Source organism: Asterias amurensis, chromosome 1, assembly GCF_032118995.1.
Source record: "Asterias amurensis chromosome 1, ASM3211899v1".
NCBI classification, from domain to species: domain Eukaryota; kingdom Metazoa; phylum Echinodermata; class Asteroidea; order Forcipulatida; family Asteriidae; genus Asterias; species Asterias amurensis.
The window spans coordinates 19,432,393-19,452,651 of NC_092648.1; the positions used below are offsets into that span (position 1 = coordinate 19,432,393).

General features: G+C 37.4%; 1 protein-coding gene and 1 long non-coding RNA gene across 2 annotated transcripts; one reads left to right on the forward strand and one right to left on the reverse strand.

Annotated features, from left to right (window-relative positions):
* Positions 1-977: 977 nt before the first annotated feature.
* LOC139954529 (uncharacterized) lies at positions 978-17,356 on the forward strand. Its single transcript, XM_071954410.1, has 12 exons — positions 978-1,056; positions 4,003-4,131; positions 6,367-6,519; positions 7,669-7,853; positions 8,394-8,571; positions 9,181-9,378; positions 9,879-10,118; positions 10,321-10,502; positions 11,182-11,408; positions 11,696-11,997; positions 12,564-12,798; positions 14,225-17,356. Exons 1-12 carry the CDS (start codon positions 1,005-1,007, stop codon positions 14,667-14,669), a joined length of 2,526 nt encoding a protein of 841 aa, XP_071810511.1. The 5' UTR covers positions 978-1,004; the 3' UTR covers positions 14,670-17,356.
* LOC139933747 (uncharacterized) lies at positions 8,512-19,538 on the reverse strand. The gene is made up of 4 exons (XR_011785619.1): positions 19,406-19,538; positions 9,902-10,095; positions 9,164-9,305; positions 8,512-8,649 (listed from the first exon to the last, which is right to left on the reverse strand). It is a non-coding gene; the product is annotated as an uncharacterized lncRNA (long non-coding RNA).
* Between the last annotated feature and the right edge of the window lie 721 nt (positions 19,539-20,259).

Consider the following 20,259-nt stretch of genomic DNA (forward strand, 5'->3'; position numbering starts at 1 on the left):
ACTTCCCTTGAAATATTATTCTATGAAATGCTTTACTTTTTGAGAAAACATTAGAACAGTTATCAATTCTCGATATTGAGAATAACGGATTTATTTTAAACACATGTCACATGGCGAAACGTGCGGAAACATGGGTTTTCCCGTTATTTTCTCCCGACTCCGATGGACCGATTGAGGCTAAATTTTCACGGGTTTGTTATTTTATATAAAAGTTGTGATACACGAAGTGTGGGCCCGTTTGGACAATACTGTTGACCGATGTGGTGCGATTGCTTTATAAACAACGAGATAGTTCTGACTCGTCAAAAATGGCGTCAAAAGGTCTCTTTATATGCCGTCCTGCATCAATCACGCAACTTCAACCCTAGTTCATCACAACAGAATTACAGACGAACCTTCGCGAAAGTTTCAGTCTGATCTGAATTCTAAACGCGTTTGACTTGAAGGTCAAACGGTCTTGATTTCTGACCCAGGATTTATGCTGATGTCAGTCTTCCAAGAACTAAAAAATTAATTGTACCTGGCCTAATTTCATAGAACTGTTAAGCACAAAAAGCTTAGCACAGAAATCTTGCTTAGCAATAGCAGAGACAAGTTACCAGACAAAAATAGTACTCAGGCTATTTTATTTGAGACTGGTTCCCCGCAAATTTTTGCGTATCAGAAAAAAATTGCTAAGCACAGATGTGCTTTATGAAATTTGACCAAGGTCAGAATTGACCCGGTTTCCAGGTCACATGACAGCCTTGGCCATCTATGTGCACAGGCCGACCTGGAAATCGGCCCCCCAAAAGGAGGGGGTTTATACAGCGCTCATTATAATATCTATTTATGGCCAGTGACGTATTACACACATATAAAAATAAACCGATTGCAAAGTTCTGTCACAATACAGCGGTACAAGCCCCAACGTGCGTGAATCGTCCATGCTCAAGTATCCTTCAGTGCTTTAATTTATTTGCTTTTTGACAGCAGTACCAGGGTGAAAATCGTCATTTTTTGAAATGAGTGTATCTACCGCACACTTTTTACTGTTCATGATGGCTTTCGTAAGTGGTAAGTTGCACATTAATTATCATGAGAAACTTATTTTCAAAGTGGGGTTTTCCCCCAACTTTTAAAGAGTATATAGGCGTATACCTAAGAGTAGGTCTCACTGATTTTGGACTCCCATAATTAATACTTTCCAGTGTTCATGTGAATTTGTTGCACCTTTCGTACAACGAGAATAGTTTTATAAATATGAACAAATTATGTTAGTGAATAATAGTTTGAGTTGGAAATCGAATTTACTCTGTATCGATGCGTTTTCCATGTGGGTGAGTGCTGAACTTGCAATTAAACCAACGAGGAAGAAATATATTACACCAAGGTAAAAACAAAGAAGCAATATGAAGTTTTCTTAAAGAAATTTAGTGATAAAGTCCTTTGCCTTCGATGGCCGACTATCAGAAGTAGACGCACCGGAACTGAGGAGTTAAGGAGGGGCCTGAAGTACAAGGATTTCAACCTAGCGAACATTGGAAAAAAATCTAAAAGTTCATAAGATAGGTAAATAATATCTTGCAAATGAAAGCAAAGCAAAGTTTCTCTGAAAAGTAACTGTAATAACAAAACTAAAAGAGGAATATTTCCGCCTAACTGCGAATCAAGTAGGACACCCAACCTTCTCTTTAAGGAGAACGGATCCCGGTTTGTATCCTCGTTCAAAAAATTCCGTACTTTTTATCTGTCCTGCTGATTGTGATTTAGATAATCAAATAAAGAAGCAGACAAACTCCAAGCTTAAATAATGACCTTTTTGAACATTGAAACAAATTCTGGTAAAAACTGATTGGGACAGAATCCTCTGACATTAATAAAATATAGACATTCTTTACAATTTAAAATGTAGTGTTTTAACCTATTCTTTTTGCACTTCGCGGTCCTTGCCGACATCGAACGAGCACGCGATGCAAAAATTAAGTGCCGGCATGAAGTTAAGTATTTCACTCACTCTTATTATGATAATTAATAGCAAAAAGGATTTTGTTGTTGTTGATGTATATAAAATACAGTAAACTTTTAAATGACAAGATGTTAAAACGTTCAAGGGTTAATTGAAACTAACGATCAGCACGTTGGAATTACATCTGAGTTGGTCATCTCTCAGAAAAAGGGCCTATGTAATTATGCAACGCAATTCAAAATTTCATCATAATAATTTTGAGACATGTGCAAGCTTGTACTCTTTGGGACAATCTTTTCAAAGTAAATCTCACAACGTAACTTTCTCTTTATGTCAAAGGAATGACAAATGTTCAACAAGTTTACGGTTCACAGTAAACTTTCATTTTTGTTGTTGTAAATTCTAACAAACTTTGACTTGTTTTTCTTTTGTTGATGATTCTTCAAATATAACGTCAATAGGACGTTCAATAATGATTGGTTTGAGAAACGACTCGGTAGTAAAATAATTGAATAGGCTTTATCACACTGCCGCCATCTTGGTCATGTTCCCCGTATATCCATCACAGTGGGTAACGCTAATACTCATTGCACAAAACAAACCCAGACCATTTCTCCTTCCTGCCTCGGTTTCGTTATATTTACTTATTAATTTATTTTAGTTCTTCGGACAATACAATACTTATTATATAACAAGCAGAGGCCGTCCAAGGAAAGGCAAACAAAATGTCATCCAAAAACTGTGCCTTCCAAGCCCTTGCTCATAAAAAGAGCATATAATTAACTATTTGGATGAGAGAAATCAAGATGGCCGCACTAAGATGGGAAAATTGTCTTCCCACAGCCATCTGATATCACATCGCAAAATGCCGTATGTGCGACATATGCTTTTTGCGCGTTTGATAACCTTCTGTTCGACACCATTTCGGGGAAAAGTGTGAAACATGTTTTTGTAATAAGAAAGACGAAGTGATTTCCATTTACGAGAAACTGAAACACACGAAGCAGTTTATTGTTTCAGTGGAACAAGTTTCTTCCGAATGAACGATCTTTATTTTCTAGGATTTTCTGAGCTACAGTGGACGATTCGATATAGGCAATAGATAATTTTAATCCATTACTTAATCAAATGATTGCATATAGTACTTGCAAAGTGTTGCATTTGGATATAATAAGCTGATTACATGCGTACCGTAATAAATGAGTAGGCCTATAACCCTTGAACTCTTCACTATTATACTGTAGGCCTTACCATTCAGCAAATTAAAATGACTTCCCGGACTTTGAGAACAATTTACTCACAAGTGTATTCATGAATGGAAAACTTTACTAAACAACAAACTTATTTCAGCTTTCCATTCCCGTCTTGGTCCCTCTTGAATGCTGAAACATCATGAGAGAAAAATGTAGCTTCAAGAAACCTCCTTTGCTCATTTATCACTAACATATACACGTGTTGCTTAACAATTAACATTTTAGGCCTATTATTCTTTTATGTTCACACTAAACATTTTCTTCAGCAAAAAATATACCACAAATCAGAACAGAAACTTTAAAACAGACATATAAAACACTTTTCTCCGCGAAGTGTTTCCACGGCCCATCGTTCTGAATGTAACCCGCATAGTTTTGGTTCAAGCATAGAAAAAGAACATTTCTCTATGGTTCAAGACACCCTGTTATAAGAGTGACGCTTTCTATCGGCGAAGGCACGAGCGTCTTGAACCTAGACTAATATCATAATATACGGAAGGGAATTTCTTAAAAACACACTTGTAATTTTGTTATTGCGTGGGGAAATAACCTGCATTCCCGGGTCAACTTTGCACATTGACCTTTGTCATCAGTGCTTCAAAGTTGTCCATGGTGCCAAAACACATGGACATACAGTTCGAGCAGAACAGCAGACGACATTTTTAATGTTTATGGATTTAGTCTTTATTTTCCCGTTAAAATTGACATCGTGAAAAGTATCACCCCAATTCAAAGGACAGTGTTTGTATGTGTTTATTGGTTTGCCAAATGTTTCAATAACTTGTGTTTTACTTTATTTAGGAACAAGAGTTCAGCATCTGTCATGCAAGGACCCCGTGACCTCCACTGAAATCGAGTACAGTCCCATCACCCACGTATGCTGTGATGGTCACGTACACGATGCAAGCGACGGCATTGGTCAAAACTGCTGTAAGTTTTATTTTTAAACAATAATGGCGCACGTGCCAAAAGCACAATTTGTTTTGTCCCCAATTTCATCATCTTGCATGGTGGGACGTCCCTTTTGAACATGAATGAGAAACATGGCAAGGGATTTACCTACAGTGATTATGAAATATCTGATAACAATGGCCATTTACAGAATTTGTTCCCTTTTTGACAAAAATAGTCTTAGCATTGATGCACACGATAGCACCATACCATTAACGGTTGAGTGACTCTCATAACATACCATTTTCGAAACAATGGCTTTGGCAAAATCAGTTATTTTAACTAGTTATGCGCTTGAAGCAGTCCTAAAACTACTTTCAATATTACTGTATTGTATACCAACTAAGCGAAATACTGTATATAAAATGGCTTCCTTTTTATATACAAATAAAAAGAAAGCCATTCTGTATACAGTATTTCGAGCATACCATTTTCAGTTTTCAAAATATTCTCGCCAAGTTATTTCAAAATAAATAGATTTGAATTTCTTTCGGTTTACTTCAAAAGGCCTTTATTTGTGGGAATAATTTATCCCCCAAAGTTGAAACTTAAATTTCAAACCCTAAGTCGTCCTTGGAAGTTGTTTGGACTGGGCCTTAGCGATTAGCCCACAAATCCCGAACAATGCCAAGTCTTACACCCCCGTACGTCTTCTGAGAAATGTCAATAAGTGGCAAGGTAAGTGGGCAAGTCAGAATTTACGTCATCGGACGAGTTATGTAAACGAGAACAAATTCGAAGAATCCAACGCCTGATTTAAAAAAAAAACAGAGAGCAATATCATAGAGCAGCTTCAGCACATAAATGTAACCGATAGCAGAATGTTTGCTTACAAAGTTGCCAGCTAAGTTTTTTGCTTATTTTCGCTCAGCTTGAGACTTTAAGCAGTGTCGTCTGCTTGCGTACTTCAAGGTATGCAGTGAGCAGAATGTTGCTTATAATTTATATACCAGAACAAGGTTACCAGCTAAAGTACCATGCCACACGTGCAATTTGTGACTGGTTTCCTGCTTATTTTCGCTCAGCTGGGAATTCTATAAAATTAAGACCCCCGGGGAATTTGCTCGACACTTCTTTAGAAAATCCCCAGCCTCCAAACTTTTAAGGAGACGAAGAAGGCAATATGTAACAACCAGCATAAAACCATATGGTAAAACTTGTCTAATAAAAGCTGTGATTACAGTTCTGTCGTGAGAAGTCAAAGATGCCATGCTCGTACCTCCCCCTAAAATCAATGGTCTTCATTTTGGTGTTTGTTTGGTTAAGCATCGTGCCAACGTTGTGCCCCACTTCAAAACTTGAACTTCCCCTTCTGACGTCTACACTACGTCATTGACAATGGGCCAAGGATCAAATGGCAACACGTCACCATCACGAGTTGTTGTTGATGTTTTGTGCTGGGAGTGGAAATTCCCTATTTTCTTTTAATTGAGATTTTCTTTTTTAAGTTATGAAATTGTAACTTTTTTTAAAGCAACAGTAGAGTGAGAAATCAACTCGAGCGTGAATTCACGGTGAATCTGAACTGCAATTTGTACTTAACTTCCTTTTCCTGATAATGTTTCCCACTGCAATTTTTAATAAGCATTCGAGGGTTGTTATAGCTCCATGGTCACAGACAGTAGCAGGAAACCCCAAAATGGAAACGAAAAATTCGTAAAAGTTTTGGTACATTAAATAACCCCAAAATTATGTCTTTGCTCCCACTCCCCTTCCCCGCCCCATCCCAGCCACCCCAAAGCGAAAGTGATGGTTATGATTCCACTTGTTCATATTATGCGACAAGCGGCATCCGGCATCGTTGGTTTTGAGACGAGTAATATTCCGTTCCCTCCAAAAGTGTTCTTCTACCACACATTATGAGCAACCTGGGGTCACATTGTGGACGCCAACGAAACACTCAGATTGTTTACATTCTTCAGTAGTGAAACCGTGCTGAAACATTCGTTCTTATTATTAAAGAAGACTAGCAGATGCTATTTTATCTCTAAATTTGATAATATAGGCATTTTGTAAAATGAAATTCAGAAGCAAATAAATAAGTGAGTTTTAAATTGTCATTCTATGAAATACACTAATTTTAAAGTGTTTTTTGCGTAATACTATAATAGCTGACAATGTTTATGTCATCAAGTACGTGACAATTTCAATAACCTAAACTGCTGTTTGAACACTACATCTTGACTAAATGCAGACACTTTTGTGCGTTTTTAGGCGGGAAACAGTTATACGACAATTTGTCATCTAGTTGCTGTGGGCAGGAAGTTCTGTCGGTGTCTGGTCAGCGACAGTGTTGCGACGGCGACATCCCCTATGACGTCACAACCCAGATGTGCTGTGGCAGTAAAGTGTACACTATGACAGACGGTAAGCTAGTTCTGCATGGGGAACAATAGTTACCTTTAACAAGATTTTTCTTCTTCAAGAAATTCATTTACACCATCTATCGAGAAACGTGTACATGTACCACCAGTCTTTGAAATCAGTTAAGCACATTTCGTTTAAAGGCACTGGCCACTATTGGTAATTACTCAATAATTGTTAACGTAAAATCTTACTTGGTAAACGAGAGCTGTTGATAGTATAAACAGGCTCCTTTTTGAGAAAAAGGTATTTTCTCATCCAATTAATAAAAATACTTCAGGCCTGTGAAGCCTTTCACTATGCATCTGAACGAGTACAAATTTGTGCAACAGGTGTTTTTTTTCTTTCATTATTCTCTTGCAACTTCGAATTGAGTTAAAATTTTCACAGATTTGTTACTTATGCATGTGTTGGGATACACCAAGTGAGAATACTGTAAGGTGCCCAGTGCCCAGTGCCCAGTGCCCAGTGCCTTTAAGAAACTGATTTTAAGGATGCTTTTATACAAAATTTGTCTTGTCTCTCTCAAGCTCCACGTTTTGATTCGGAAGATAAACACCAGTATCAACTTTATACCAAGCTTTTAAAATTGGCACTTTTTTGTTCATGCATGAACCACACTTTTTACACCATGTCTTCAGCAATTTAACAAATAATAGCTAAAACAATATTTTTAGGAGATGTATTATAAAAACATTCAGTGAAAAATGAAAAAAGAGTTCAGGGTGTCACAGTATGAATTTGAAAAACTGTTTTGAAGGCAAACAAAAAATTGTATAATTATTCAGTTTGGGGTAACAACATGTGTATATATATATATATAAACTTTGCTGTGTAGAATTCTGAAGATTGATTAGTTCTGAAATGAACAAATCCAAACAGCAAAGAAGATATAAACATGTGGTATTACTGCAAACTAAAAATATATTGATACCTCAACATGCAATGCCTCAAAACTCATACAAAAGAAAATAAATTTTTACAAAATCTTAAGAAAAAGGGTTAGTCAATGGCCTGACGTTTCGACCCTAGCAGAGTCTTTCTCAAAGGCTAAAAATGATAAGGCTAATTCTATTTTCTGAAGAAAAAGATAAATACTGAGGATCAAGACTAGCCTGAAACCCTCTTGTTGTGTACAATTTCTCTCCCCAGACTTGAACACATGCTGTGGTGGACATGCTATGGATGCAGCCCATGACACATGCTGCTCAGTAACCAACTCCATGGGAATGTCTCTCATACCTAGGAAGGGCAAAGGTCAATGCTGTGGCTCCGATTTGACCTTTGACCCTGTGATTCAAAGGTGTTGTCAATCAGGCGATGGAATACTCAGTGAGGTAAATTTTCAGAACATTTTATGGGAGAGTGAGAGTGGTCCACAATAATTTGAGTCATCGTAACATCAAGTCAAAGTTCCAAATTGAAAGAAAGAAATCAAATCCTAATGCAGTACTGCCCTCTACTGTTTATATTAAACTAACAATGATATACTGTACAATCATTGTTTCTGATTGTATGATTATCCTTTCATCTTTTGGTAATTCACTCCAAGAACTTGGAGTACTGCCCTCTGTTGTTTGAAAAAAGAAAGTACTTCCTTGATGAAAAGCCCAGCATGATTCATTTCCTTAGAACAAAGGCAGTACTGCCCTCTACTGTTGAGATATCACAATTAATTACACCAACAACTTCAGTTGTTTTGATACTTGTTCACAAAACCTTCAAAACAAACCTAGTTTTTGTTCAGAAGGAAATCTTTAAAAACTGGGTTGACAACAAATTAAAGTTAAGAGGGAATATCAAAGGCAGCTCATAGAAGTTAATGGCAAAACCCTGTATATGTTACAACCTTACTGTATTTCCTTTACATGTTTAAGGTTGTTTCAAGAAACAGTAGAATGGCTTGCTGTGGTGGACAATCCTATGACACGTCACACCAACTCTGTTGTGGTGAAACGGTATCTAACATGACATCGGAAAGAATGGAGTGCTGTGGAACTGTAACTTATGACCCCCACACAGACTTCTGCTGTGCAGATGCAGTTTCTCCAATCGGTAATCACATCTTCCATAGCTAGGGTGGGGTGGCAGTTAGGGCTGGAGTTTGGGTGGTCCAATCTTCCTGAAGTTAAACTAAAAACAGGGCATCTGGTTACAAAATGGAATCATTATTTTTGAAGATTATAGCTTTTACCCATGGTTGTTAAAAATCACTTTTGTCCATGGCAGCTGAGAGCTGAATAATGGGAAAATATTAACAGTAGGAGGAAGAGTCATAGATTTAAAAATTAAAGACCATAAAAAGTAATTGATGAGAACATACTGAAGCTGTTGATAGTATCAACTATTTTGAACGAGGATTCCTTTGTAGTAATATGGTTTTGAATGATTTTTCACCTCAACACATTTGAAAAGGAGAAGATTTTTTAGGGTTGACTGAAACTGGAGATGCGGTTGGTACCTACTTTCTTTACCTCGCTTAATGTTTTTTTGTGAAAACACTGGAACAGTTTTTTGCTCTTTTCTCAGAGTGTAGGAGACTCAGCTGAAACTTTCACAGGTGACTTTTATTGATAATTATTTTGCTTTTATATCACCATTACGTAAAATTAGCATTATGTCGAGAAAAATCAATCTAAAACCCTACCTTCAATCCATCTGCAGGTAATGGAAAATGTTGCGATGGTCAGGTGTACCACCCCAACAGAGCATCATGTTGTCTTGGCATCCTTCAGGATGGAATACCGGAGGTTAGCGGAGTTCAGGGATGCTGCGGACAGCTCTCATACCTGCAAACAGAATCAATATGTTGTCAGGGTCGACTGCATCCAAAGACCGAAGCAATGCAGTGTTGTGGCCAAGGTAACGTCAAACTTTGTTAATTAATATATCAGCTTGGTGCAAACACATTTTAAAATTGATTTGTTGCCCCTTTTTTTCCTGAAAATGTTTTCTTCGTCTGCTCATATGTACCTGTAGATAATCTTGTAATTGTTATTAATCTGTGTTTTTTTAAAGCAAATTTTAATTTTCTGTCTTCATTTGTGCCTTGTGCACTTTGACTGGTTTTCCAGTTTTTTTTCCCCAGCATTTTTGACTAGATTTCAATTTTATCTTTTTACTTTGATGTTCAAAATGTCCCCAATTCAGCCTTTGCTGTACCAGAGCTTGCTAGAGATTAACAAAAAACCAAGGTAGTGATGAGAGTTGTAAATGGTCCACAAAAAAAATAGTTTTATTCATTTAGCCTACTTACAAACTTGATTCACAAATGTAGCAATACAAACAATATTAAACAAAAATAATAAATAATTTTTAATTTTTTTTTTTAAACGACACTGGTTCCACTTCATCTTCAACAGATGCTTTCAACAGTAACACTCACCTGTGTTGTGCCGGTACCCTCCATAGTAAATCAACCCCAAGTGACGTTTGCTGTGGAGAGAGGCCTTACGATCCCATCACACAAACCTGCTGCCCCAATGGTCGACATGGCGAGGAGGTTTTCCCAGTCGGATGTGGTCAGTGTTGCCGAGATAAGGAAAAGGGCATGTTGGCGTATAATCCGAGCAAGGCAACCTGTTGTGTAGGAAGATCAAATGGTGAGACTTTTAACAATCTGAGAAATCTCAGATGTTAAAATTTTGAACAGAATTTCTTTATTAATGCAGTTTATGAAATAAGTTTATGTAACAATAAAACAATGTCTTCTCCCTCTCACCCCCCCCCCTTTATCTTCATCACGGACCACCCATCTCTAAACTACTACCGCTAACAATAACACTTTTTCCCTTTTCCTTATAGATGTGTTCTACCCAGATGTTCCAGCGAATACAAGCTCTTGTTGCGGACGATATCTTCTTCAAGACACACATCTGTGTGATATAAACGCTAACCGTCCTGTGAAGAAGACATCTTTAACGGATGATCGGCTCTGCTTGAGCAGGAACTGGCGTCGAACAAGGAGCTATAATTCCCAAACGCAGGTAGGTTTTCTATTTTTGTGTTGATTAAAACCCTTCACAGGCCTATTGGCTCAAGGGCCCAATTTCAAAAAGCTGTTAAGCAGAAAATACCCCTAGATGAACCTGTTTAGTGCTTGGCAAATTTGTGTGTTTAAAGGCTTTACGCAATTGGGCCCAGGTGACCTCAATCCTCAAATATTCTCATCTCCTAGGTCACTCCTCACCAACATTTTAGGATTTTGATGAGATTGGAATGACTAGCCCAGTAATAAGCACTTGCTATTTGGGCATACAATGTACATGTATGATCTAGTTGATGTATTCTGAAAGCACCATTATCATAGAATTGCGTATAATCTTTTTATGTTCTCAAAAAGTGTCATAATGTGTAGTATGTATGTTATCACGAGAGGGCACTCAGGAAAAAATTTGAGCTTTGGGATGAAAAAAGGCAACATAAATCAGCAAGATTTTGCTTTGGTGAGAAAGACTGTACCAAAAAATTGTTTCAACAAAATTTAAAAAAAGCATACGAAAAAACTGGTCATTTTAGAATCAAAATTCAGAAAAAAGCGGGCACTTAAAGAATTACTAATCAGTAATACAAAGAGGATTTTTGAGAGTTTGTGAGAAGTACCTTGTGGCTGAGAAATAAAACTGTTCAATCATTTACTAACAATCATAAAATGTTGTATTGTAGGTTTGTTTTCATGGGATGGTGAGATCAAAGACCCGGATCAGCAACGGCTGCGGACCTCACATCCTAGACCCTCTGACTGAGATGTGCTGTATGGGCACCATTCATTCCCTTCAAGACAAGAATGGCAACCAAAAGATGTGCTGTCATCGAAGCACTCGTTCCTACATACCAAGATACCAGAGTTGCTGTAGTGGGAGAGTGGACAACATCCCTGCCCTTACAGCAAAGTATGTCAAACTAATCTAGTGTAAACAATTCAAATTAAAGTTAGATTGCTCACGAAGGCAACTTCATGTTTATGATTTTGTCCGAGCACATTAAACATGTTTAAGTGTATATACGATTCATAACCTAGTACAAATGCAAACGGCAGTTAACAGCCTGAAGTTTTGACCCTGGCAGAGTATTTCTCTTTAAAGTAATTAAATAAAAGTTAGTTTGCTCACGAAGGCAACCTTACTAGAAGTGTTAAGATTGATATTTAAGAACACCCTGAAATTGCCTTCATTTTTAGATGCTGTAGAAACAGAGCCTACGATACAACCACCCACACCTGCGATAAAAATGGAATCATCCGTTCGGTCTCGGAGATGGCGCTGTTTCCACTCCTGTGTGGGAACCAACCCTACAACCCGTCCGACCACAAGTGCTGTGGGCTGATCCTGATTGGTCCTCACCAGACATGCTGCCGAGGGGTGGTGTACGAAACGGGTGTCAACAAATTTGGGGCAGGGGAGTGCTGTGATGGGGTCAGAGGTTACAACCCAGAGCGAGACATTTGCTGTGGGGGTGTTCTTCATGAACGAGTTGCTAAAGGTAAATCTACTGTTTTGTTTAACGCGTTTTCTGCTATTGTTGGTTTCCAATATGCCCCAGACTCCTCCCCCCACTCTAGCCCTAATCCATTTTATAATTCAGAAGTCATTTTAAAAGTCTGTCAAGGTTAAATCAAAGCAATTTTGTTATTAATTATTAAATAAAAATATTAACACACATTTGTAAAGCGCCATATCTGTCAGAAAAACTCTCCTGGCGCATAAAAAAAAAGAAATCTGCCAATGACAGTTTTTAAGGAAAATTGACAGCAGTGGGTGGAGAACAATACTGCGAAAAAAGAAAAACAATTGACAGAGATAATCGACTGTTACCTACAATGTTCTCCCATAAAAAGTTGGTCCGCCAGTTAAAACACCTGAGAACCAGTTAAAGGCAACAGGCTTGTTCAGAGTTGAAAAGTATTCCTATGCTTTATGAAATAAGGTGAAAAAGATAACGGACTAGTGACATGACAAGCTTACTGAAGGTGCAGACCCTAACCAACACACATTATGCAAATCAGATGAAACTTCATTTAATCTGTCTTCATTTATTTGTCTTTACAGGGACGACTTGTTGTGGCACAACTATAATAGAACAGGCCGATTTAAGTGTCATATGCTGCGATGGAAGTCTCCAATTATCTTTTGGGGGTTTCAGGAGAGACTGCAATGGAGGGACAGCATTTAACCAACTGATAGAAACCGTATGTGATGGAGTTGTCTACCCGCAGCCAAATGGTGACTGCTGTGGCAAATCCCTGTACAACAGCACCGGTGAAATCTGCTGCAGCGGAGTTATGTAAGCATTGGCCTCCCCCCCCCCACTCCGGCCCTTCTTTTGCTAACAGCCTCACTCAAACATCTTCACTCACTCACTCACTCACTCACTCACTCACTCACTCACTCGGTCGCCCATAGGCGAGCTCGAGTATGGCTTTTCCAATTTTGTTCAAATACTTTGGTATTATTATAATATTACTATTATTCGTTTATTAAAAAACATTCAACTTTGCAGCCAAAAGCTGAATTGAGTTTAAAATACAGAGTATTTTTAAATGGTATCCTAAATTAGATACTTTCTGGGTAAACTGATGGCATTATTGTTTTCATTCAATTTTCAAAAAAGCAGACTATAAGTGTAACATGTCCCAGCTAGGCCACTTTTTTTACACTGTCATCTGTTTTTTTATGGCAGAGCAGCCAATCTCTGTGCATTGCTTTTTTCTCTGCCAACTTGCTTTTCACAAATTGTACTTTTTTTTTGAGTTAGGCTGTTTTGCCATTGAGGGGCCTGCCCCTCAGGGTGATTAAAACAATAACAAAAACAAAACCTTTTATTCAGCGAGGAAACAAAAACTCTTCTTTAGTTCTGTTTTGCTTCCTGTCCAATTGATGTCATCAATCAGGTATTGACCAACAATAAATCAAACTTGCAAAATAAGAAGCAGTCCTTCCTCCAAACTATTTACGTTTATTTTCCTTCTCAGGTGATAAACAACAAATGAAAACTTTATTTTCCTTATCCAATTTACCTTTTCTTTCATTTTGGTAACCAATTACGCAATGTCCTGCCACCATATTCTAGTGAGTTACCACAAGAAACAAATATGCCAATTTAGTATTGTTTGTTTCTTAATATCTGTCCACATAATTGGTGGAGATTTTTGAAAAAGGACATTGGTTGACGATAACAGTTCCAGTTTACAAAAATTAACACATCTTTTGTCGCAACAAAAACCCCATTATATCATCCCAGTTTTCACACAAAAATATCAGCGGATAGTATACACAACACAGAAAGTAAAATCTGATTTTCCAATTTCCTCAATGTCCATAGAGAAAGTGTTCCTTTCTCTATGCTATGGCAATAGAAAAGGGACCAGCCTACACACTGCCTGACAGCTATACAATGAAACCACATTTCCTCTACAAAAGTTTGCAACAGTTAACTTCCTTAACGAAAGTGTAACATAAAGTGGCACGTGTGGAATTTAGGACATGACCACCCACCACACAAACATCAACAATAGTGAATCGGCCCACATATGATTTAAAGTTTACACAAGAAAAATCTTGTACCAATTTCACACTCTTTCCGTCAGTGGTGAAATTTAAATTGCCTTATTTTCTGAAAACATGAGTTAAATTTTTTAAGACTTGGGAGGGTTTAGCAACACTTTTAAATTTACGATAATTATCCTCAAATTTTCAAACTTCCATGACAGATATCCTAAAGAGACACCAGATTTGATGTGCTGTGGATCGACGCCATACGACTCCATGGCTTCAGACCAGCAATGCTGTGAGGATACCCTACATAACAACCCAACTGGTTCAATGAGTTGCTGTGGAAACCAACAATACAATCCTCAACGCCATCTTTGCTGCTCGGAGAACGATCCCGCCAGGATCCCGGCCTTCTTACTAGAGGCTTCCGGGAGTAGAACTTGCCGGAGTTTACAGTCCGCCGACGATGACTCAACAATAATGTATACTCTATGTGATGGGAGAATGCATCTACCATCTGCTACCGGGGCGTGTTGCGGGGAGTTGTACATAGACACTGAGACATCGGTGTGCTGTGGGGGTCTAGTCAGAATGAAATTGTACGGAAAGAACTCGGTGTGCTGCGAGGGAATCGTTGTAGATGCCTCAGTGACACTGTGTTAAAGATTGTTATGGATTTTAGACAAAGGTACTTCAAGTACAGACTCAAAGAAAATATATTTACACTAACTGTAAATAATAATTGCTGGTTGAAAACCTGGAAGTAAACATTTTTATTTATTACTAGGTAACAAATACCACAATTGTATCTTTGTGTTGCTATTTACCACGTATTCAATACTTTTCAGTTTTATTGCTTTAGTAGATATATTTGTATGTAATTCACAATATTAAGAAAGGAAAAAAGGGTCAAAATGAATTTTCGTTTTGGGACAATCAAATTTTAGAAAGAAAATTGTTGTCAAAACTTGTACACATGATTTGAACCCAAAATATATTTTTATACTTAAATACACTGTGGTGGGAATGAAGAGTTATTCTCACCAAAATACCTGCCTCTTTACTGTCATATTTTTTTCCATCCACTTTTCAAAAGTTACAACAGACAAAACATATTATTTTTTAATGTACATTGCACAAGTCAAAATGAACAAGCAAAAATATGAAGTGAGCAAAGGTCGAGGAGGAAACATTGCTTTTTGCCCCTAAAACCCAAAAGTTTTAATCTCCCATCAACAGAACAATCCAACAAACTGGTGATTAAAAATAGACCAACTAAAATCAAAGAAAGAAACAAACAAAAATTTGCAAGTTTCCATTTCCTGCTATGTCAAATGTACAACAATCAACATTGTCAAGACATGGCCCTCCGAAACTCCTGCAGTATTCAAAGATGGTACATATTTCAGGACAGTCCCCAAGTTCCACCAGCAGGAAAAAAAACATTTCTTTTGTGTAAATGAGGAAAAGGTGTTCATTCCTCGCTTTAATTTTGCAAGTACAGGTATTGCTTCCTTAAGGAATGATAGCATTAAGAATGCTTTCGCAACAAATTATCACAATTGCAGCACTTGGGGAAAAATAAATGTTCCCATTCTGTGATTTATCTCTTACTGTTTTTCCATTTTCTTTTGTTGCTTTAATCAAAACACTTTCAAACAAAATACATATTTATGCCTAGCCCATTATGTACTACGTTGATTTGTAACTATTTTGTGTTTAAGCTGGTATTTTGGGGGGTAACTTTATGAGTTATGGCTGTGAATAGTTTTTGTGTGAATAGATTTTTTGTAGGAAAGAAATGATATTGACTTTCCCTTCATAGGTAATAATAAAGTTGGTTGGATTTGCAGTGCATCTGGAATTTTTATTTTAAGAAGCGTGTGTAATGGTGCCTAAAAGGTACAAATAGAAAGAATTGTTTCGTTCGTGAATAGATTTTTGTTGTAGGAAGTTGGTTGGAATTGCAGTGGCATTTGAAATTTTTTCTTTTAAATTGGTAGTGAGTATAATGGTTCTTTTAAAGGTACACAATTTTAAATTGTTTAGAAAGAATATTTTTGTGTATGAATAGTTTTTTGTACAGGGAAAAATCAAATGTCAAATCAAGTTGAATGGTTGGAATTGCAGTGGCATCTGGAATGTTTTCTTTTAATTTAAGAAGTGAGTGTAATGATGCTAAAAAGGAACAGTACATTTCAAATTCTTCAAATATTTTTGTGTGTGTGAATATTTGTTTGTAGGAATGAAAGGATAGTGACTTTCCTTTATGGTACCAAACAATCAATTCGCTTGGAATTGCAGTGTGTCTGGAATTTTTTTCATTTTAGTTTTAAAAGTGAGTGTAATAGTGCGTATGGTACAAATCTTTCAATGTTCAGAATGTAAAAAATTCCCAACACAGGAGTTATGTCAAAGCAGGCATATAAATTATGCCATATTGTTGTACAGTCATTCATTGGAGTCACATGGTTTATGAGAGACCCCTACACTCAGCATCAAATCCAATCACTTGTCGATTATCACTTTTATTGGACATTGACCATTGCCCAATTTCACAGAGCTGCTTTTAGATAACAGTGCCAACAAATTCATGCTAAGCAAATATTGGCAGGATACCAGTTGTGAATGGTAAATAAAATGTAATAGTTTGGCTGGTAAGCACACCTGCTTTGCACTTAGCAGTTTCTGTGCTTAAGCAGCTATGACATTGGGGCTTGTTGATTGATTATTGAGTTGAATTGATAACAGGGCATAGTTTCAATTAACAAATTTGTAAGCAGCAAAAGCCCAGTGAATTGTCATTCATATTGTAGGCCTATATGTTACTATTATTAGATCTGAGTAGTCATAATTAAATGATTTAATGTAAGCACAACTGTGCTATACTGGAACCAATACTTTCGATAAGACAAGGAAACGTCACAAGCAGAGAATCGAAGCTTCAGATTACACCCTGATTCTTATTACATAAACTTTTTAACTGGTTGATGCCAAGTACATCAATAAACGTCATCCCAATGTTTTGTTATTGTTTCAGTCTCACCTGTTAAAAGTAATATTTTTAGTAGCTAAGAAAAAGGCAAAAGTGAAATTTATTTTTGAAAATCGCAGTTATGTATTTATTAAGGCTTGCGTAGGTTAAATATTTAAAAGGGTAGGCCTATCTGTCGCATTGCGCAAATGTAGTTCACACACGCCCTCACATGGTCAAAAATACTTAAACTATGTTCATGGTTCCAAAGGAATCGTATACTGTAGCTCTGTAGAGCCATAAGTCCACGGTAGGATTTATACATATTCTGAGTCCACTTTGTAATGTGCTTTCTATTTCCTCAAAATGTACTGAAATAAAATTTGGTTTTTGTGGGTAAATTGTTGTTGGTTATTTCCTTTCGTTTTTGCTTGAGTGCAGTTCCGTATTATTATTATTCAGGCCTTCAGAATCCAACCTATTAATTATGTAACCTATTTGGGGTTTGTGTCTGTTTGGCAGGACAGAAAACATAATTTACTATTTGAAGCTAACCAATGCCTATTTAGGCATGTGAGAAAGGCAATTTGAAATGTCTATTTTTTTCTTTGAAATTTAGTAAACTGTTTAAGATTATCGTACAGCTTTTAAACATATTCTTGAGGGTTGATAAACAAAATGATGTTATGGGGAGAAATCAGAATCTTTCAATGGGGGAAAAGGCAAATTGTGATAAATGACAATTGACAATGACGACATGAAAGGTAGCCTATAATAATATAAAATGTGAAAACAAATACTGATTTACATTGTATGGTCAGTGACTCAAACTTGGACTTAAAGGCAGTGGACACTATTGGTAATTACTCAAAATAATTATTAGTATAAAACCTTACTCCGCATGCGGGTTAGTGCGGATGACTTGTACATAGTAGTCGTACTCGTACGGTGTGCGTTGAACAATATGACAGTGTATACGGTTGGGATGGGTCGTGCGGTGTGAATACACACACACTAAGCACAGTGTATGATACGGGTGGGTTTACAGCGGCGTCTCTTTTCGGAGCGAATAATGCGACTGCCTTGAGCAAGGCTACATGTACTTCGATGACCAATTGAGCTCAAATTTTGAGGTTTGAGGTTTGTTATTTTATACATATGTTGAGATACATGTACACCAAGTGAAAAGACTGGTCTTTGACAATTACCAATAGTGTCCAGTGTCTTTAAGGCATATTTTTAATGGGGGTTGGAGTGGGTGGGTCCTCACACTCGGCCCCCCTACCCTAAATGTAACCAGTTATCTTACATGCATAAATCGCAGTTTAGCTTTTTATGTAATGTCTGCTTCGTTTACCTCGGCCCCCACGGTACTTCTCCAGAACTAGAAGTACCCCTACGGTACATATTATCAGATATGACTAATCAGACACCAATGACAACAGGTTAGTTGCGATAATCGTAACCCTCCTGCCTCCAAACGGTTGCCGTTTTCATCCTGTCCTCCAGATGATCGCAGACTGTCAGGATCGATGGAAGGAGGGTTACGATTATCGCATTTAGACAACACAGCAATTAAAAGCTTATCTGATCCCACGGACTTTGGTCTCCAATCCACTGCTCTCTGAAATACTTATTGCATACTACAGAAGTGAGAGTGCATAGAAGACACTAGTTGCGATAACGTAACCATCTGCCAACGGCATCGGCAGGAAGGTTACGTTATCGCAACTAAGAAGACACCTGGCTTAGCCTCTGATACATGACCGACATTCTTAAATAAGCCAATTAACGAAACCGCCAACTTAATGACTCTCTCAGCTCAGGAAGGGAACAAACATGAGTAAGTGCAGAATCCCACAATTACTATCTGTATGACAGTATCGGAAAACTTGCTGTACCCATAGAGTAAGGACCTAACACCACCTTTTTTTTTTCAAATTTTTACCAAAAAGAAAATCTCATTTATTTGAGTAAATTAGATACTGTTTTATTTCTAAACCAATTAAAAAGTGGTGGCAGGATGGATACGGAAACCAGCATGATAAAATCATAAATAGTACATGGAAATATTATTTAAACACCACACATGTGTTTAGCAATAGCAGTTACGGTACGTGTCGTTTCGCCATGTCAACAAACTCTACTTCAAGAAACTATAAACAAGGCTCCGTCATGGGGGAGCCATGATAGTTTCTAGAAGTAGCCAAACTCTACACTAGAAGTGGGACGCCATGATTGTTACTGACTATACACGAATTACACAGTACAGTACACCATGTACATATGCACACCATGTAGTACATTGCTATTGTATAAAGGAATCTGTTCCTTGCTCTATGGATGTACAAACAAATGTATGTCGTGTGTGAAGCTAAAAACATTTAACTGTAGAAGAAATCTACAATTACTTGATCAAGGTTACCTGTTTCTGTTCAGAACTAGTAGATGACGTAATGAAGCCCCTTTTCAGTTCCATTTTGCCCCCAAAAGCGTTGAGTTCTCACCCCTTTGTTGTTGTTATTTCGCAATCGTAGCAGAGACCGCGCAGTGTGTGTAGACGTCGTGAGTAATAACGCTACTACATCTGGGGTTTCCCCTAATTATTATGCGCAGGCGCGTCATTGTGCGGGTTATGACGTACTTGTGGCTCCCAGTTTCTTTCAGTTCACCACGGCCCATAACGCCCGAGACATAAATCAATGCAAATAGCCTAATAATTGTCGTTTCGAAACATGGAAGTAAAAAAAATCAGATTTAGTCTAAAGTGTACGAATCACGAACAAAAACAAACATTGTTGAACATTGAACGATGAACCCGCCCGTTAAAGGCAACGACGGTTCGTTTTTTTTGGATTAGTTGGATTGTTTCAAATATATTTGCAAAGCTAAGGTAAATATGATAGGCCTGAAACACTGAAATTACGTCCCCAAAAAACGAATTCCTAAGAAGGGAATCACTAATAATACGGACATTTATATTGCGCAGTGACCTATATATAAATATACTCTACCACTTCTCAAATGGTATACATTATCGATAGCTGTGTTTTTTTCTTCCTTATGAAGTAAGTTTTCCTATCGGTAATTAATTTTGGAGAAGGCCTAATTACCAAAGGGATACCCTCCCTGTAATATTACAATATCTTTTGGTGAAACTAAGACAGGCCTACTTTGATTACGGGTTTATAAAGTCAATTGAGGTACAATAGGTTGCATATACGTTTGCAAAAAGGTGAAGGCAATTGAAATATGGGCACTATTGGTTTTTTTTTTAGC